Source organism: Danio rerio, chromosome 18 (genome assembly GCF_049306965.1).
Source record: "Danio rerio strain Tuebingen ecotype United States chromosome 18, GRCz12tu, whole genome shotgun sequence".
In the NCBI taxonomy this organism is placed as follows: Eukaryota; Metazoa; Chordata; class Actinopteri; order Cypriniformes; family Danionidae; genus Danio; species Danio rerio.
In genome coordinates, this window is record NC_133193.1 from 1,585,001 (window position 1) to 1,600,336 (window position 15,336).

Sequence of the window (15,336 nt, forward strand, 5' to 3'; positions counted from 1 at the left end):
ACAGACTCACCAAAACTGGACAATAGAAGATTGGAGAAACGTTGCTGCTCTGATGAGTCTCCATTTGTGTCAGCAGTTCAGGCTGGTGGTGGTGGTGGTGGTGTAATGGTGTGGGGGAGATTTTCTTTGGGTCCATTAGTACCAATTATGTATCAACACCACAGCCTACCTGAGTATTGCTGCTGACCATGTCCATCCCTTTATGAGCACAGTGTCTCCATCTTCTGATGGCTACTTCCAGCAGGATAACGCAGCATGTCATAAAGCTCAATCATCTCAGACTGTTTTCTTGAACATGACGATGAGTTCACTGTACTCAAATGGCCTCCACAGTCACCAGGTCTCAATCCAATAGAGCAGCTTTGGGATGTGGTGGAACGGGAGATTGGCATAATGGATGTGCAGCCGACAAATCTGCAGCAACTGTGTGATGCTGTCATGTCAATATGGAGCAAAATCTCTGAGAAATATTTCCAGTAGCTTGTTGAATCTCTGCCATGAAGGATTAAGGCAGTTCTGAAGGCAAAAGTGGGTCCAACCCGGTACTAGGAAGGTGTACCTAATAAAGTGGCCGGTGAGTGTATATTTGAACACCACAAGTCATACAACAATAAATATATACAATACCAACAAGAAACTTTACCTCTTCCCAACAGTGAAAACCAGCAACAACCAAGAATGCATGATTTTCTGCTGTCACGGCTTTGCAATCAAAAAATGTGACTATAATGAAAGTCAATGGAGCAAAAACAGCACCAACATAAGCAAAGGAGAGTCAATTTGCACAGAGACTAGTACATTTTGGAAGCATTTTCCCAAAATATGTAAGATTTGTCATAATTTGCTAAATAATTTGCATCTTAATTTGCTAAAACAGAGAAGGTTGTGGCCAAATTAAGACTCAAAATCATGAAAATGACCCAACGTCACACAAGTGTCATACAAAAATCAACTTTATAATCTCAATATCATGACAAAGGAAGCAGAGACTCCATTGATTATTGTATTAATGTGTATTTTATTGCTTGGACACCCAAATGTTCAAGTTTAATCTCAGAGCTGCAGATGTCCATTAGAGAATGGAGGGCCGTCATTGGCTGTCCTGCTCATAAACCACGCCCACCTGCCGCCGGGCCTCGTCCATGATCTCCATTACCAGCTCAGAGTCGGCCAGAGACATCCTGATGCTCTCCTTCAGACCTGACACACACAATGATTAGCACACACAGATGCATTTGCCATGATGACAGCACATAATATTAGACTAGATATTCTTCAAGACACTAGTATTCAGCTTAATGTGACATGTAAAGGCTTCACTAGGGTAATTAGGGTAAAGTTGGGGGAATTAGGCAAGTCATTGTATAACAGTGGTTTGTTCTGGAGACAATCCAACACTAATATTGCTGAAGGGGGCGAATAATATTGACCTTAACATGGTTTTAATATATTTAAAAACTGCTTTTATTCTAGCGGAAATAAAACAAATAAGACTTTCTCCAGCAGAAAAAATATTAGAGGAAATACTGTGGAAAATTCCTGAATCTGTTCAACATCATTTGGGAAATATTTCACAGGAGGGCGAATAGTTTTAACTGTAGGTGATCATGCTGAAACTGTGTGTTTGTGATGGTGTGTTCACCTTTCTGCAGGCAGCGTCGGACTTCTTCAGCTTCATATCTCAGGCCGGTGCTGTTGGGGAAGTTGAGCGGAAGACGTGGATCAGGAAGAGGAAACTCCGACTTCTGCCCGTTGACCTCCAGTGTAGTGGGACAGTGCATGGGGGAAGACACCTGATCAGGAAAGCAGAGCGTTACTGACACATACACAAACATAAACACACACACAGGCATGCATGCACACATAGTCATGAACACACACATATATTCATACACACACAGATATGCATACACACTCATTCACTCACTTTGATAGTAATGTATAATATTAATAATATAATAACTTATAATAAATATATAAGTTATAATATATAATAACTTATATTTATAATATAATAACATAATATTAAGCACTGTATATTAGACTGTGTGTGTTTGTTTATGAATGAGAGTGTGTGCATGTGTGTGAATATGTGGGTATATGTGTGTGTTCATGATTGTGTTTGTGTGTGTGTGCGCATCTATGCATATGTGTGGGCATTTGTGCATACGTGTGTGTGTGTCTATGAATGTACTCCATGTGTTCTGCTCACAGTGATGGTTCCTGTGGTTCCAAAGATGGAGGCTGTGTTGGGAAGAGCACAGGCCAGAGAACTGGAACACACAGCTATTCTGTTCCCTGAGAACTTCAGAACCACCACCATGGACTCGTCCACACCTGCCAGAAGACCAGCAGCAGGTCAGATCATCTGCTATACACACTCTGCACAAGCACAACTATACTGACTGTGCTCATCAATTACACAGACACAATTAAATATAGAAAACACAAAAATTACGAAGAATATGACTAATAAAATCTCATTCTAAATAAAATCTATAGTATACCTGAAAATGAAAAAATAAACCTAAAGATGTACAAGTCAAAACTAAAAAAATACAGATGATAAAAAACTAAATTAAATAAAAAAACAGGAAAAAACTGACTCAAAGTAATTATATATATATATATATATATATATATATATATATATATATATATATATATATATATATATATATATATATATATATATATATATAAAATAAAATAAAATTCAAAATATGACTATAATAGTTTGTTGAAACTAAAACTAATACAATTATATCTAAGGCATTTATACACTAATATATGACAATTATACATGCATGAATAATGGAATATGCATGTAAATGCATGATAAATGTAAATGCATGATTCATATGAATGCAAATAAAAAAGCATGCCAAACGTATATGCATATGCATTTTAAATGCACAATAAATATAAATGCATGATAAAGGTATATGCATATAAATGTAAATTCAAGATAAATATGTATTTGCATATACATTTTAAATGCACAATAAATATGCACACAAATGTAAAAGCATATAAATATATATGTATGATAATTGTAAATGCAAATAAATGCACAATAACAGTATATGCATATGAATGTAATAGTTTGATAAACGTATATGCATATATATATATGTAAATGCATGATAAAGGTAAATGCACAATAAATATGTATACAATTGTAAAATCATATAATTGTAAATGCAAGATAAATGCTTATGCATGTAAATGTAAATGCATTATAGATTTATAATTCATATAAATACAAAAACATGATAAATGTAAATTATAATTAATATATATATATGTATAAATTTTATATACATAATAAAGATATATGCATATCGATGTAAATGCAGGATAATCTACATGTAAATGCATATACATGACAATGCATTACACATTTATATGCATATACAGTTAAGGTCAGAATTATTAGCCCCCCTTTAAATTTTTTTCTCTTTTTTTATATTTTTTAAATGATGTTTAACAGAGCAAGGAAATGTTCACAGTATGTCTGATAATATTTTTTTCTTCTGGAGAAAGTCTTATTTGTTTTATTTCGGCTGAAATAAAAGCAGTTTTTAATTTTTAACAACCACTTTAAAATCAATATTATTAGCCCCTTTAAGCTATTTTTTTTCCTGACTGTCTTCAGAACAAACCACTGTTATTCAATAACTTGCCTAATTACCCTAACCTGCCTAGTTAACCTAATTACCCTAGTGAAGCCTTTAAATGTCACTTTAATCAGTATAGAAGTGTCTTGAAGAATATCTAGTCTAATATTATGTGCTGTCATCATGACAAAGAGAAAATAAATCAGTTATTAGAGATGAGTTATTAAAACTATTATGATTAGAAATGTTGAAGAAATCTGCTCTCCGTTAAACAGAAATTGGGGAAAAAATAAACGGGGGGGCGAATAATTCTGACTTCAACTGTAAATATAAATGAATTATAAATCTATATGCATTTAAATGTAAATTCCTGATAAATGAACAAAAACATTTTAAATGCACGATAAATATAAGTGTATATGAATGATAAATGTATATGCAAATAAATGCCTTATAAATGTATATGCATACAAATGTAAATGCAAATAAATCATATATAAATAAAAATACATTTTAAATGCACAATAAATGTATATGTATGCATGATAAATATAGATGCATGATACTGTAAATGTAAATTCATTTTAATGTAAATGCATGATAAATGTACATGCAAATATATGTAAATGCATATGCATATAAATGTATAGCCATGATAAATGTAAATGCATGATAAATGTATATGCATTTACATATTAAATGCACAATAAATATATTAATGATAAATGTATATGCAAATAAATGCTTGATAAATGTATATGGATACAAATGTAAATGCAAGGTAAAGAAGTAATATATAAATATAATATACGTTTTAAATGCACAATAAATGTATATGCATGTATGATGCATGTAAATGCATGCTAAATGTGTATGCAAACAAATGTATAAGCATGATAAATGTAAATGCAAATAAGTAAATGCACGCTAAATGTATATGCATATCAACTTTAAATGCACAATAAATATAAATGCAAGCTAAATGTAACTGCATGTGTCTGTGATGTTTGTATCTGCTCAGTCTGGTTTTGGACCTGAGGGCAGCAGGACTCCAGTGGCGCTGATCGACTCTGGTTTCTCTCCATTAAACACCATGAGTGCAAACTGAACGCAGTAGACGCCGATGTACAGCAGAGATCCTCCACCCTGCTCCTTCTGGGTGGTGTGTATGCGGTCCAGGAGATTCAGACCGAAATACACACTTACCATCTTCACCTCGCCCACCACCTGCTCCGATAGCAGCCTGGAGATCTCTGAGTACACCGGAAAACACCGGGACCACATTGCCTGGAGAAACACACCACACCGTCACTTTACCATCACTTTAGGACTGTGTCATTCACTGCTACTGTTTACCGACTGCTGAGAAATGTCAAAAAGGCTCCTTGTTTGAAACATAAAGTTTTTGGTGGTCTTCTTTAATTGGTGGTCAACTGTGCTGTACAATACAAGTGTGTGTAGTTTGTTTGTTGTTTAGTATGTTCACCTCCATGAGGAAGACGTTGTTCTCTCTGGCAGCTGAAATCAGCTGTCGCAGCTCTCTGCCGTTCATGGTGAAAGGTTTCTCACACAACACACTCTTCCCAGCATTCAGGAACAGCAGACCCACGGGCAGATGATGAGTGTGAACAACACCGATGTACACCACATCTGAAACACACACACACTTTTACATTATAGAAATACTACAGTGTTTTTGAACTGTACTATAGTAAAGTGTTTTATACTGTATGTATATATATATATATATATATATATATATATATATATATATATATATATATATATATATATATATATATATATATATATATATACATACATATAGTACTTCAGTGGCCAAGAGAGCTTAACGTGCTGCAATTACAAAGAACAGCTGCAAATTAAGAATGTGTATATAGTATATAGTGTTTATAGTAAATACCATGCTCATATTGTATATTTTATAGTGTTTATAGTAAATACCATGCTTATATTGTATATTTTATAGTGTTTATAGTAAATACCATGCTCATATTGTATATTTTATAGTGTTTATAGTAAATACCATGCTTATATTGTATATTTTATAGTGTTTATAGTAAATACCATGCTTATATTGTATATTTTATAGTGTTTATAGTAAATACCATGCTCATATTGTATATATTATAGTGTTTATAGTAAATACCATGCTCATAGTGTATATATTATAGTGTTTATAGTAAATACCATGCTCATAGTGTATATATTATAGTGTTTATAGTAAATACTATGTTTATAGTGTATATAGTATAGTGTTTATAGTAAACACCATGTTTATAGTGTATACATTATAGTGTTTATAGTAAATACCATGCTCAGAGTGTATATAGTATAGTGTTTATAATAAATACCATGCTCATAGTGTATATAGTATAGTGTTTATAGTAAATACCATGTTTATAGTGTATAGTATAGTATGGTTCATAGTAAATACCATGCTCATAGTGTATATAGTATAGTGTTTATAGTAAATACCATGCTCATAGTGTATGATATAGTGTTCATAGTAAATACCATGCTCATAGTGTATATAGTATAGTGTTTATAGTAAATACCATGCTCATAGTGTATATAGTATAGTGTTTATAGTAAATACCATGTTTAGTGTATGGTATAGTGTTCATAGTAAATACCATGCTCATAGTGTATATAGTATAGTATTTATAGTAAATACCATGCTCATAGTGTATATAGTATAGTGTTTATAGTAAATACCATGCTCATAGTGTATATAGTATAGTGTTTATAGTAAATACCATGCTCATAGTGTTTATAGTATAGTGTTTATAGTAAATACCATGCTCATAGTGTATATAGTATAGTGTTTATAGTAAATACCATGCTCACAGTGTATATAGTATAGTGTTTATAGTAAATACCATGCTCACAGTGTATATAGTATAGTGTTTATAGTAAATACCATGCTTACAGTGTATATAGTATAGTGTTTATAGTAAATACCATGCTCATAGTGTATATAGTATAGTGTTTATAGTAAATACCATGCTCACAGTGTATATAGTATAGTGTTTATAGTAAATACCATGCTCATAGTGTATATAGTATAGTGTTTATAGTAAATACCATGCTCACAGTGTATATAGTATAGTGTTTATAGTAAATACCATGCTCATAGTGTATATAGTATAGTGTTTATAGTAAATACCATGCTCATAGTGTATATAGTATAGTGTTTATAGTAAATACCATGCTCATAGTGTATATAGTATAGTGTTTATAGTAAATACCATGCTCATAGTGTATATAGTATAGTGTTTATAGTAAATACCATGCTCATAGTGTAATGTATAGTGTTTATAGTAAATACCATGCTCATAGTGTATATAGTATAGTGTTTATAGTAAATACCATGCTCATAGTGTAATGTATAGTGTTTATAGTAGGTATCATGTTTTGAGCTATACTATAGTAAAGTTTTAAAGTTAAAGTTACCACGTTTTACTGTAGTAAAAACTAAAGTATACTATACAGTTGATCAGTTTACTAGTTAAAACTACGGTACGCTGGAGCATTCATTAACAAGATGTTGTAAATACTATAACATGTACAGTATAACGCTTTATTTTGTCAGTATGGATCAAAAACTAATATGTATTGCATGTATTATGTGTCGAATGGTGCAGCTATACATGACTATAGATTTTATACTATCAATTACTATATTAAATTGCACGAGGAGTTCATTGAATGTTAAATAAAAGTTAATTGATTCATTAGAGAAATCAAAACTCGACTCACCGATGTTCGGATCTTTGACCAGCTCCTGATAGCTGCCGTACGCTTTGGGTATCCCATGAGTCTTTGCAAACTTTTGTGCCCTTTCCAGACTTCTTGCCGCAACTGCAACTATCTATAAAACCCAGCAAGCGTGAACATACTGATCATTACAGTGTGTTAATAACGTTGTACTGTACTGTACCTGGTGCTCTTGCTCAGCGAGAGTTCTGAGGGCGACACAGAAGTCATGACTGATGTTGCCAGATCCACAAATTCCCCAGCGGGTTGCCATGTCCTCCGCTCGCGCGCTCTCTCTCTCTCGAGAAACTTTCACACTGAGGCTTTTATCTGAGGTCCAGAGAGCAGGTGAGCCGCTGCAATCATGTGATCTGATAATGTTTAACTCTGAACTCAATTTTAGAAAAGTTTAACTCTTTATCTGAGGATGTTGCAACACCAGGAAACGGATGTTATACAAGCGTGACGTCAGGCGCGTCAGCTGCAGAATATGATCAAAAATAATAAGACAAAAATTGATGAGCTCATGATGACTTGAATCAACCTAAACATGTGGGTGGGCTATTTGATCCACAAGCACAACTTTACCCCACATAATTATATAATTTTGCACAACTAAGATTTACTGTACAAAAATAAGTCCATTTACTTTGATAATTGGGCAAAAAAATATATAATTTATGTTAGATAATTATTTAATAACAAAGAAATGCTTTTTAAATATGAGGAATTGTTTTGTCTCATTATAAATACCCAATTACAGCTAAAGACTTTGCTACTGTATTTGGAGCAATCCCTCCTGGGATTATTATTATTATTATTATGTTTATGAAGGGATGGGACAATCAGTCTCCTCAGGTTGTGACACATCTAAACGTGCTAAAAACAGCTCTTGGTAAATTACTATCAAGCACAAAGTGAAATAACAAAAATATCCGCTCTCTATTTCAGCGTGAGATAATCCCCAGCTAGAAATGTTTAGTTCTCTACATGTTCTGAGAATGGGGCGACGCAGTGGCGCAGTAGGTAGTGCTGTCGCCTCACAGCAAGAAGGTGGCTGGTTCCTACCTCGGCTGGCGTTTCTGTGTGGAGTTTGCATGTTCTCCCTGTGTTCGCGTGGGTTTCCTCCGGGTGCTCCGGTTTCCCCCACAGTCCAAACACATGCGGTACAGGTGAATTGGGTAGGCTAAATTGTCCGTAGTGTATGAGTGTGTGTGTGTGTGTGTGGATGTTTCCCAGAGATGGGTTGCGGCTGGAAGGGCATCCAGTGGGTAAAAACGTGCCGGATAAGTTGGTGGTTCATACCGCTGTGGTGACCTCAGATTGGTGGAGGGACTAAGCCGAAAAGAAAATGAATGAATGAATGCTCTGAGAATATTACCAAGCAATGTTGCATTACTGTTTTCGGCGGGTAGTTTTGTTTTAGTTCCCAGAACATTCCCTTAAAGCACAGGTGTCAAACTCAGTTCCTGGAGGGCCGCAGCTCTGCACAGTTTAGTTCCAACCCTAATTAAACACACCTGATCAAACTAATTGAGTCCTTCAGGCTTGTTTGAAACCTACAGGTAAGTGTGTTGGAGCAGGGTTGGAACTAAACTGTGCAGGGCTTCGGCCCACCAGGAATTGAGTTTGACACCCCTGCCTTACAGGATAAGAAGACATTTTCTAGAAACATCCCAACCACATTCGCTGGTAACCATTTTAGAACATTATTTTCTGACATTCGTCACATTATTAGTGGACAGTTCTCTTTAAGTTCCCAGAATGTTCTCTTTAATAGTAGGAAAACATTCTCTAAATCAGGGGTGATCAACCCAGTTCCTGGAGATCCACATTCCTGCAGATTTCAGTTGCAACCCATATCAAACACACCTGCCTGTAATTATCAAGTGCTGTTTAGGTCCAAATTAATGGGTTCAGGTGTGTTTGCTTAACCAGTTAAACTCTGCTGTTATTTTGGGAATTCCGCCTGGATTTTGCCTACCCAAATTTAAAAGCTTCCCAAATCCACATGCAGAGGTTAAAATGCAAAAATTTGGTGTAATTTTTAAGTAAACCCTTTGAATTTTCATAAAACACTATTGAAAGTGTTTAAATTATCTGAATATGTTCTCTGTGTTATAATAAACACCTAAAAAAGAGGCGCTTTTTGTATTTATTTTTTTTATGAACTCAAATGTGAAAGTGTACCTTTTAGGTTCTGTGTGGTCTAGCGTGCTGTAATTAATGTTGGTGGTTCCTGCACATGTCTGTAATCATAGGAAAAAAGAAAAATGTCTCCACCATAATCTATGCAAACGTTATTGTATACCAGCTGATGAGAGGTGCTGTACAAGCCACAGGGAGCGATCATTGTTTTCATATTTCACTTTTCTTTTGTTTGATCAAACATAATTCACTGTGTTTGGAGCACATCAGACATATAAAAGGATTACTTATGCACATCAGCTCAAAAACAGAGGAGAATGACCCTGAAGCGCACAGCATAAGGTAAGAGATGAGCTGTCTGTGCTATCTGGGGCTGCATATTGATCATAAATGTATTGTTTTCACTTCTGCACCATGGAAACACCGCGATTCATTCGACAACTGTTTGATATGTGAATATAATTCAGTAAAGAACGCTAGAACCGTATGAGCAGCGGCAAGGTTGGAGCTGAAATCTGCATGAAGGTAGATCTTCAGGAACAGGGTTGAGCACCCCTGCTCTAAATACATTCTAAATACGTTTCGAAGTAACATTGCTACAACATTACGTTTCAACATATTGATTTATTTCACTTCCTAAAACTTTCTCTTAAAAGATTAGAAAACATTCTCTAAAACATTGTAACCACATTTGGTGGTAATGTTGTAAGAACCTTAATAGGGCTAGTTTTAGTTTAGTTCACCGAATGTTCTTTTAAAAGAAGTAAACATCCTCTAAAACACTCTAAACCTGTTTAATGGTAACATTGTAGAAACATTATACTTTTATATAGTTATAACATTTCAAGTTATTGTTATATTTCACTTCCCAGAACATTCGCTTAAAAATAAAATAAAAGTGAATTGTATAGTAATTCAAAAACTTTAAATAGAAAATGAAGCAAATAACAATGTTTATAGTGAATATACTATAGTGTTTATAGTAAATACCATGCTCATATTGTATATATTATAGTGTTTATAGTAAATACCATGCTCATAGTGTATATTATAGTGTTTATAGTAAATACCATGTTTATAGTGTATATAGTATAGTGTTTATAGTAAATACCATGTTTATAGTGTATATAGTATAGTGTTTATAGTAAATACCATGTTTATAGTGTATATAGTATAGTGTTTATAGTAAATACCATGTTTATAGTGTATATAGTATAGTGTTTATAGTAAATACCATGCTCATAGTGTATATAGTATAGTGTTTATAGTAAATACCATGTTTATAGTGTATATAGTATAGTGTTTATAGTAAATACCATGTTTATAGTGTATATAGTATAGTGTTTATAGTAAATACCATGCTCATAGTGTATATAGTATAGTGTTTATAGTAAATACCATGTTTATAGTGTATATAGTATAGTGTTTATAGTAAATACCATGCTCATAGTGTATATAGTATAGTGTTTATAGTAAATACCATGTTTATAGTGTTTATAGTATAGTGTTTATAGTAAATACCATGTTTATAGTGTTTATAGTATAGTGTTTATAGTAAATACCATGTTTATAGTGTATATATTATAGTGTTTATAGTAAATACCATGCTCATATTGTATATATTATAGTGTTTATAGTAAATACCATGCTCATAGTGTATATATTATAGTGTTTATAGTAAATACCATGCTCATAGTGTTTATAGTATAGTGTTTATAGTAAATACCATGTTTATAGTGTATATAGTATAGTGTTTATAGTAAATACCATGCTCATAGTGTATATAGTATAGTGTTTATAGTAAATACCATGTTTATAGTGTATATAGTATAGTGTTTATAGTAAATACCATGCTCATAGTGTATATAGTATAGTGTTTATAGTAAATACCATGTTTATAGTGTTTATAGTATAGTGTTTATAGTAAATACCATGTTTATAGTGTATATATTATAGTGTTTATAGTAAATACCATGCTCATATTGTATATATTATAGTGTTTATAGTAAATACCATGCTCATATTGTATATATTATAGTGTTTATAGTAAATACCATGCTCATAGTGTATATAGTATAGTGTTTATAGTAAATACCATGCTCATAGTGTATATAGTATAGTGTTTATAGTAAATACCATGTTTATAGTGTATATATTATAGTGTTTATAGTAAATACCATGCTCATATTGTATATATTATAGTGTTTATAGTAAATACCATGCTCATAGTGTATATAGTATAGTGTTTATAGTAAATACCATGCTCATAGTGTTTATAGTAAATACCATGTTTATAGTGTATATAGTATAGTGTTTATAGTAAATACCATGTTTATAGTGTATATAGTATAGTGTTTATAGTAAATACCATGCTCATAGTGTATATAGTATAGTGTTTATAGTAAATACCATGTTTATAGTGTATATAGTATAGTGTTTATAGTAAATACCATGCTCATAGTGTATATAGTATAGTGTTTATAGTAAATACCATGTTTATAGTGTATATAGTATAGTGTTTATAGTAAATACCATGTTTATAGTGTATATATTATAGTGTTTATAGTAAATACCATGCTCATATTGTATATATTATAGTGTTTATAGTAAATACCATGCTCATAGTGTATATAGTATAGTGTTTATAGTAAATACCATGCTCATAGTGTTTATAGTATAGTGTTTATAGTAAATACCATGTTTATAGTGTATATAGTATAGTGTTTATAGTAAATACCATGTTTTGATTTTATAGTAAAGTACTTGAACTTTACCATAGTATACTTTAATAATACTTTACAGAATTAATCTGTTGTGGTGATTCTACAGTTGCAATTGTAACACAACAGCTATATTATTATAAACAAATAACACATTGATGTAGTTTTCTACAACTATAAGATGTATTATAATATAATACACCACGTTTTACTGTAGTAAAAACTTAAGTATACTTCAAAGTTGATCAGTTTACTGTATACTGAATTCTCTAAAACACTCTAAACCTGTTTAGTGGTAATATTGTCGAAACATTATACTGTAACATAATTTTAACATTTCAAGTTATTGTTTTATTTCACTTCCCAGAACATTCGCTTAAAAATAAAATGAAATAAAAGTGAATTGTATATTAATTCAAAAACTTTAAATAGAAAAATAAGCAAATATCTATAAAAGTTCCACCTTCTGAAAAAGAGAAACACCTTTTGCCTTTCACCAGGCTGACTATGGGCCTGTCTCCGACTCTAGGTGGAATTGAATGTATTTAGAGAAGGCTTTTCACATCACACCAGAGAGAATTACAGGCACATTGTGTTTATCATAATCTAGTAATAATTTAGCTTTAACAGCATCCGTAAATACCTTATTTTTTTGGAATTTTTATCTAGTAATTATTGATCACTAATTAATAAACTCAATAACTGAATGCTGAACTGCGTCTGTAGCTGTGTCAGTCAGTCACTAGGTGTCGCTGTCACGCCGTAATAAACCCAAACAGCAGAACTCCTGGATGAATTCAGCTCGTGTCAGACGATTTCAAACACAACAAACTCACATGCAGAGACTGACACGGGTTGTGCTTCATCTTGATCCGAAAGAGCACTGTATAATGCTGCTTTATCTGAGGGAAGAGCTAGAAAGAAAACAGCAGGACTTTAATACTTCTACTAATAACAGTAAAAGCACAATGTGAAATCTTGATGTGTGTGTGTGTGTGTTTGTCAGGTCAGAGCTGATCGATGATGAGGCTGATGTGAGGGATGCTGTGTGCTGTCGTCATGACGACAAGGTACCAGCTGGTCAATCAGTATGCAGATAGCAGAGCGGCCGGATCTGCGCATGTGCGGGGGGAGCTGCTCATGATTCTGCACGCCCAAACTTACCTTTACGGGAGTGTGTGTGTGTGTGTGTGTGTTTGTTTGAGAGAGATTTTTTTATATACTTTGAAAGTACTTTCTGCCTCAAATACATCACACCAAGAGAAATAACACGCTCCTCCTCAATTAAAAACATTAAATAATCAATTATTTCATTTAATTGACTCTTAAAAGCTTTACTTTACACACACAGAGGACGTGTCTCTGTTTAACACACACACACACACACACACACACACACACACACACACACACACACACACACACACTCTCTGGCTGGGCCACTCAAGGAAGTTCACAGAGTTGTTGTTGTGCCGCTCCATTGATATGTTGGCGGTGTGCTTTGGGTCATGGTCCTGCTGGAAGATGAAGCGTCGCCCCAGTCTGAGGTGGAGAGCACTCTTGTGCAGGTCTTCATTCAGGATGTCTCTGTACATCGCTGCATTCATCTTTCCCTCTATCCTGACTAGTCTTCCAGTTCCTGCTGCTGAAACACATCCCCACAGCATGATGCCAACACCACCATGCTTCACTGTAGGGATGCTGTTAGCCTGGTGATGAGCGCCGCCTGCTGTTCTCCAAACAGTTCAGTTTGAGTCTCATCAGAGCAGAGAGTTTAGTTTCTGATGCTCTGAGAGTCCTTCAGATGGCAAACTCCAGGCGGGGAGTGTCTTCCGTCTGGTCGCTCTACCATACAGACGCCCGATTGGTGGATTGCTGCACAGATGGTTGTCCTTCTATAAGGTTCTCCTCTCTCCACAGAGGAACGCTGGAGCTCAGACAGAGTGACCATCGGGTTATTGATCACCTCCCTGACTAATGCTCCCCTGATAACTCAGCTTAGATGGCCGGCCAGCTCTAGGAAGAGTCCTGGTGGTGAAACATCTTCCACTGACGGATGATGGAGGCCGCTGTGCTCATTGGAACTTTCAGAGCAGCAGAAATGTTTCTTTAACCTTCTCCAGCCTTGTGCCTCCAGACAATCCTGACTCGGAGGTCTACAGACAGTTCCTTTGTCTTCATGCTTGGTTTGTGCTTTGACATTCACTGTTAATCCTGGGTGCTTATATAGACAGGTGTAGCCTTTTCAGATCATGTCCATCAGCTGAATTGAGCACAGGTGAACTCCAATGAAGCTGCTGAAACATCTCCAGAATGATCAGTGCACACAGAATGAATCTGAGCTCAGCTTAGAGCTTTGAATACTGATGTACATCTGATTTTACAGGTCTTTTATCTTTAATAAATTTGCAACAATTTCAAAAACTCTTTTTTCACATTGTCGTTATGGGGGATTGTGTGTAGAATGTTGAGGAAATCAATCAATTTAATCTATGTTAAATTAAGGCTGTAACATAAACAAATGTGGAGAAAGTAAAGCGCTATCAATACTCTCCAGATGCACTGTAAGTGCAGCCTGATCTCACGAGAAAACGTAAGTATTTTACGTTTCGCCAGTTTAGTGGCTAATTCGTACGAATTCGTACGAGTTCAGTCGTACGAAATGGTACGATTTTAAAAAGGAGGCGTGGCACCTGACCCCACCCCTAACCCCAACCGTCATTGGGGGATAAGCAAATCGTACTAAATTGTACGAATTAGATCGTACGAATTCATACGAATTAGCCACTAAATGAAAAAGTAACGAATTGCCGTGAGATTGCGTTGGTAAGTGAGAGGAGATGGAAAGCAATGATGTCTACACGTTTTCCTGAAACATTCACAAGGTCAATTCTTTCTTGTATCAAGACAGTGAAAAAGGAGAAAATGTAGAACGAAAGGGTTTGTAGTTGTCTTTCTTTTTTCTGTTGTTTGTTTTCTTGTACTATTGGATTGTTCCTATGTAAATGTATGTTGTCTAGCAACTATATATTTGTAATAATTTTACTAACACATGGGTAAACATTTAT

The 15,336-nt window shown here is 34.1% G+C and overlaps 1 protein-coding gene across 1 annotated transcript; it reads right to left on the bottom strand.

Annotated features, from left to right (window-relative positions):
* Positions 1-998: 998 nt before the first annotated feature.
* Positions 999-7,824, bottom strand: dhdh.1 (dihydrodiol dehydrogenase, tandem duplicate 1). The gene is given in 7 exon segments (NM_214735.1): positions 999-1,200; positions 1,643-1,793; positions 2,213-2,337; positions 4,655-4,907; positions 5,107-5,270; positions 7,404-7,515; positions 7,585-7,824. Coding segments are annotated over 7 exon segments (1,005 nt in total). The 5' UTR covers positions 7,675-7,824; the 3' UTR covers positions 999-1,090.
* Positions 7,825-15,336: the final 7,512 nt, after the last annotated feature.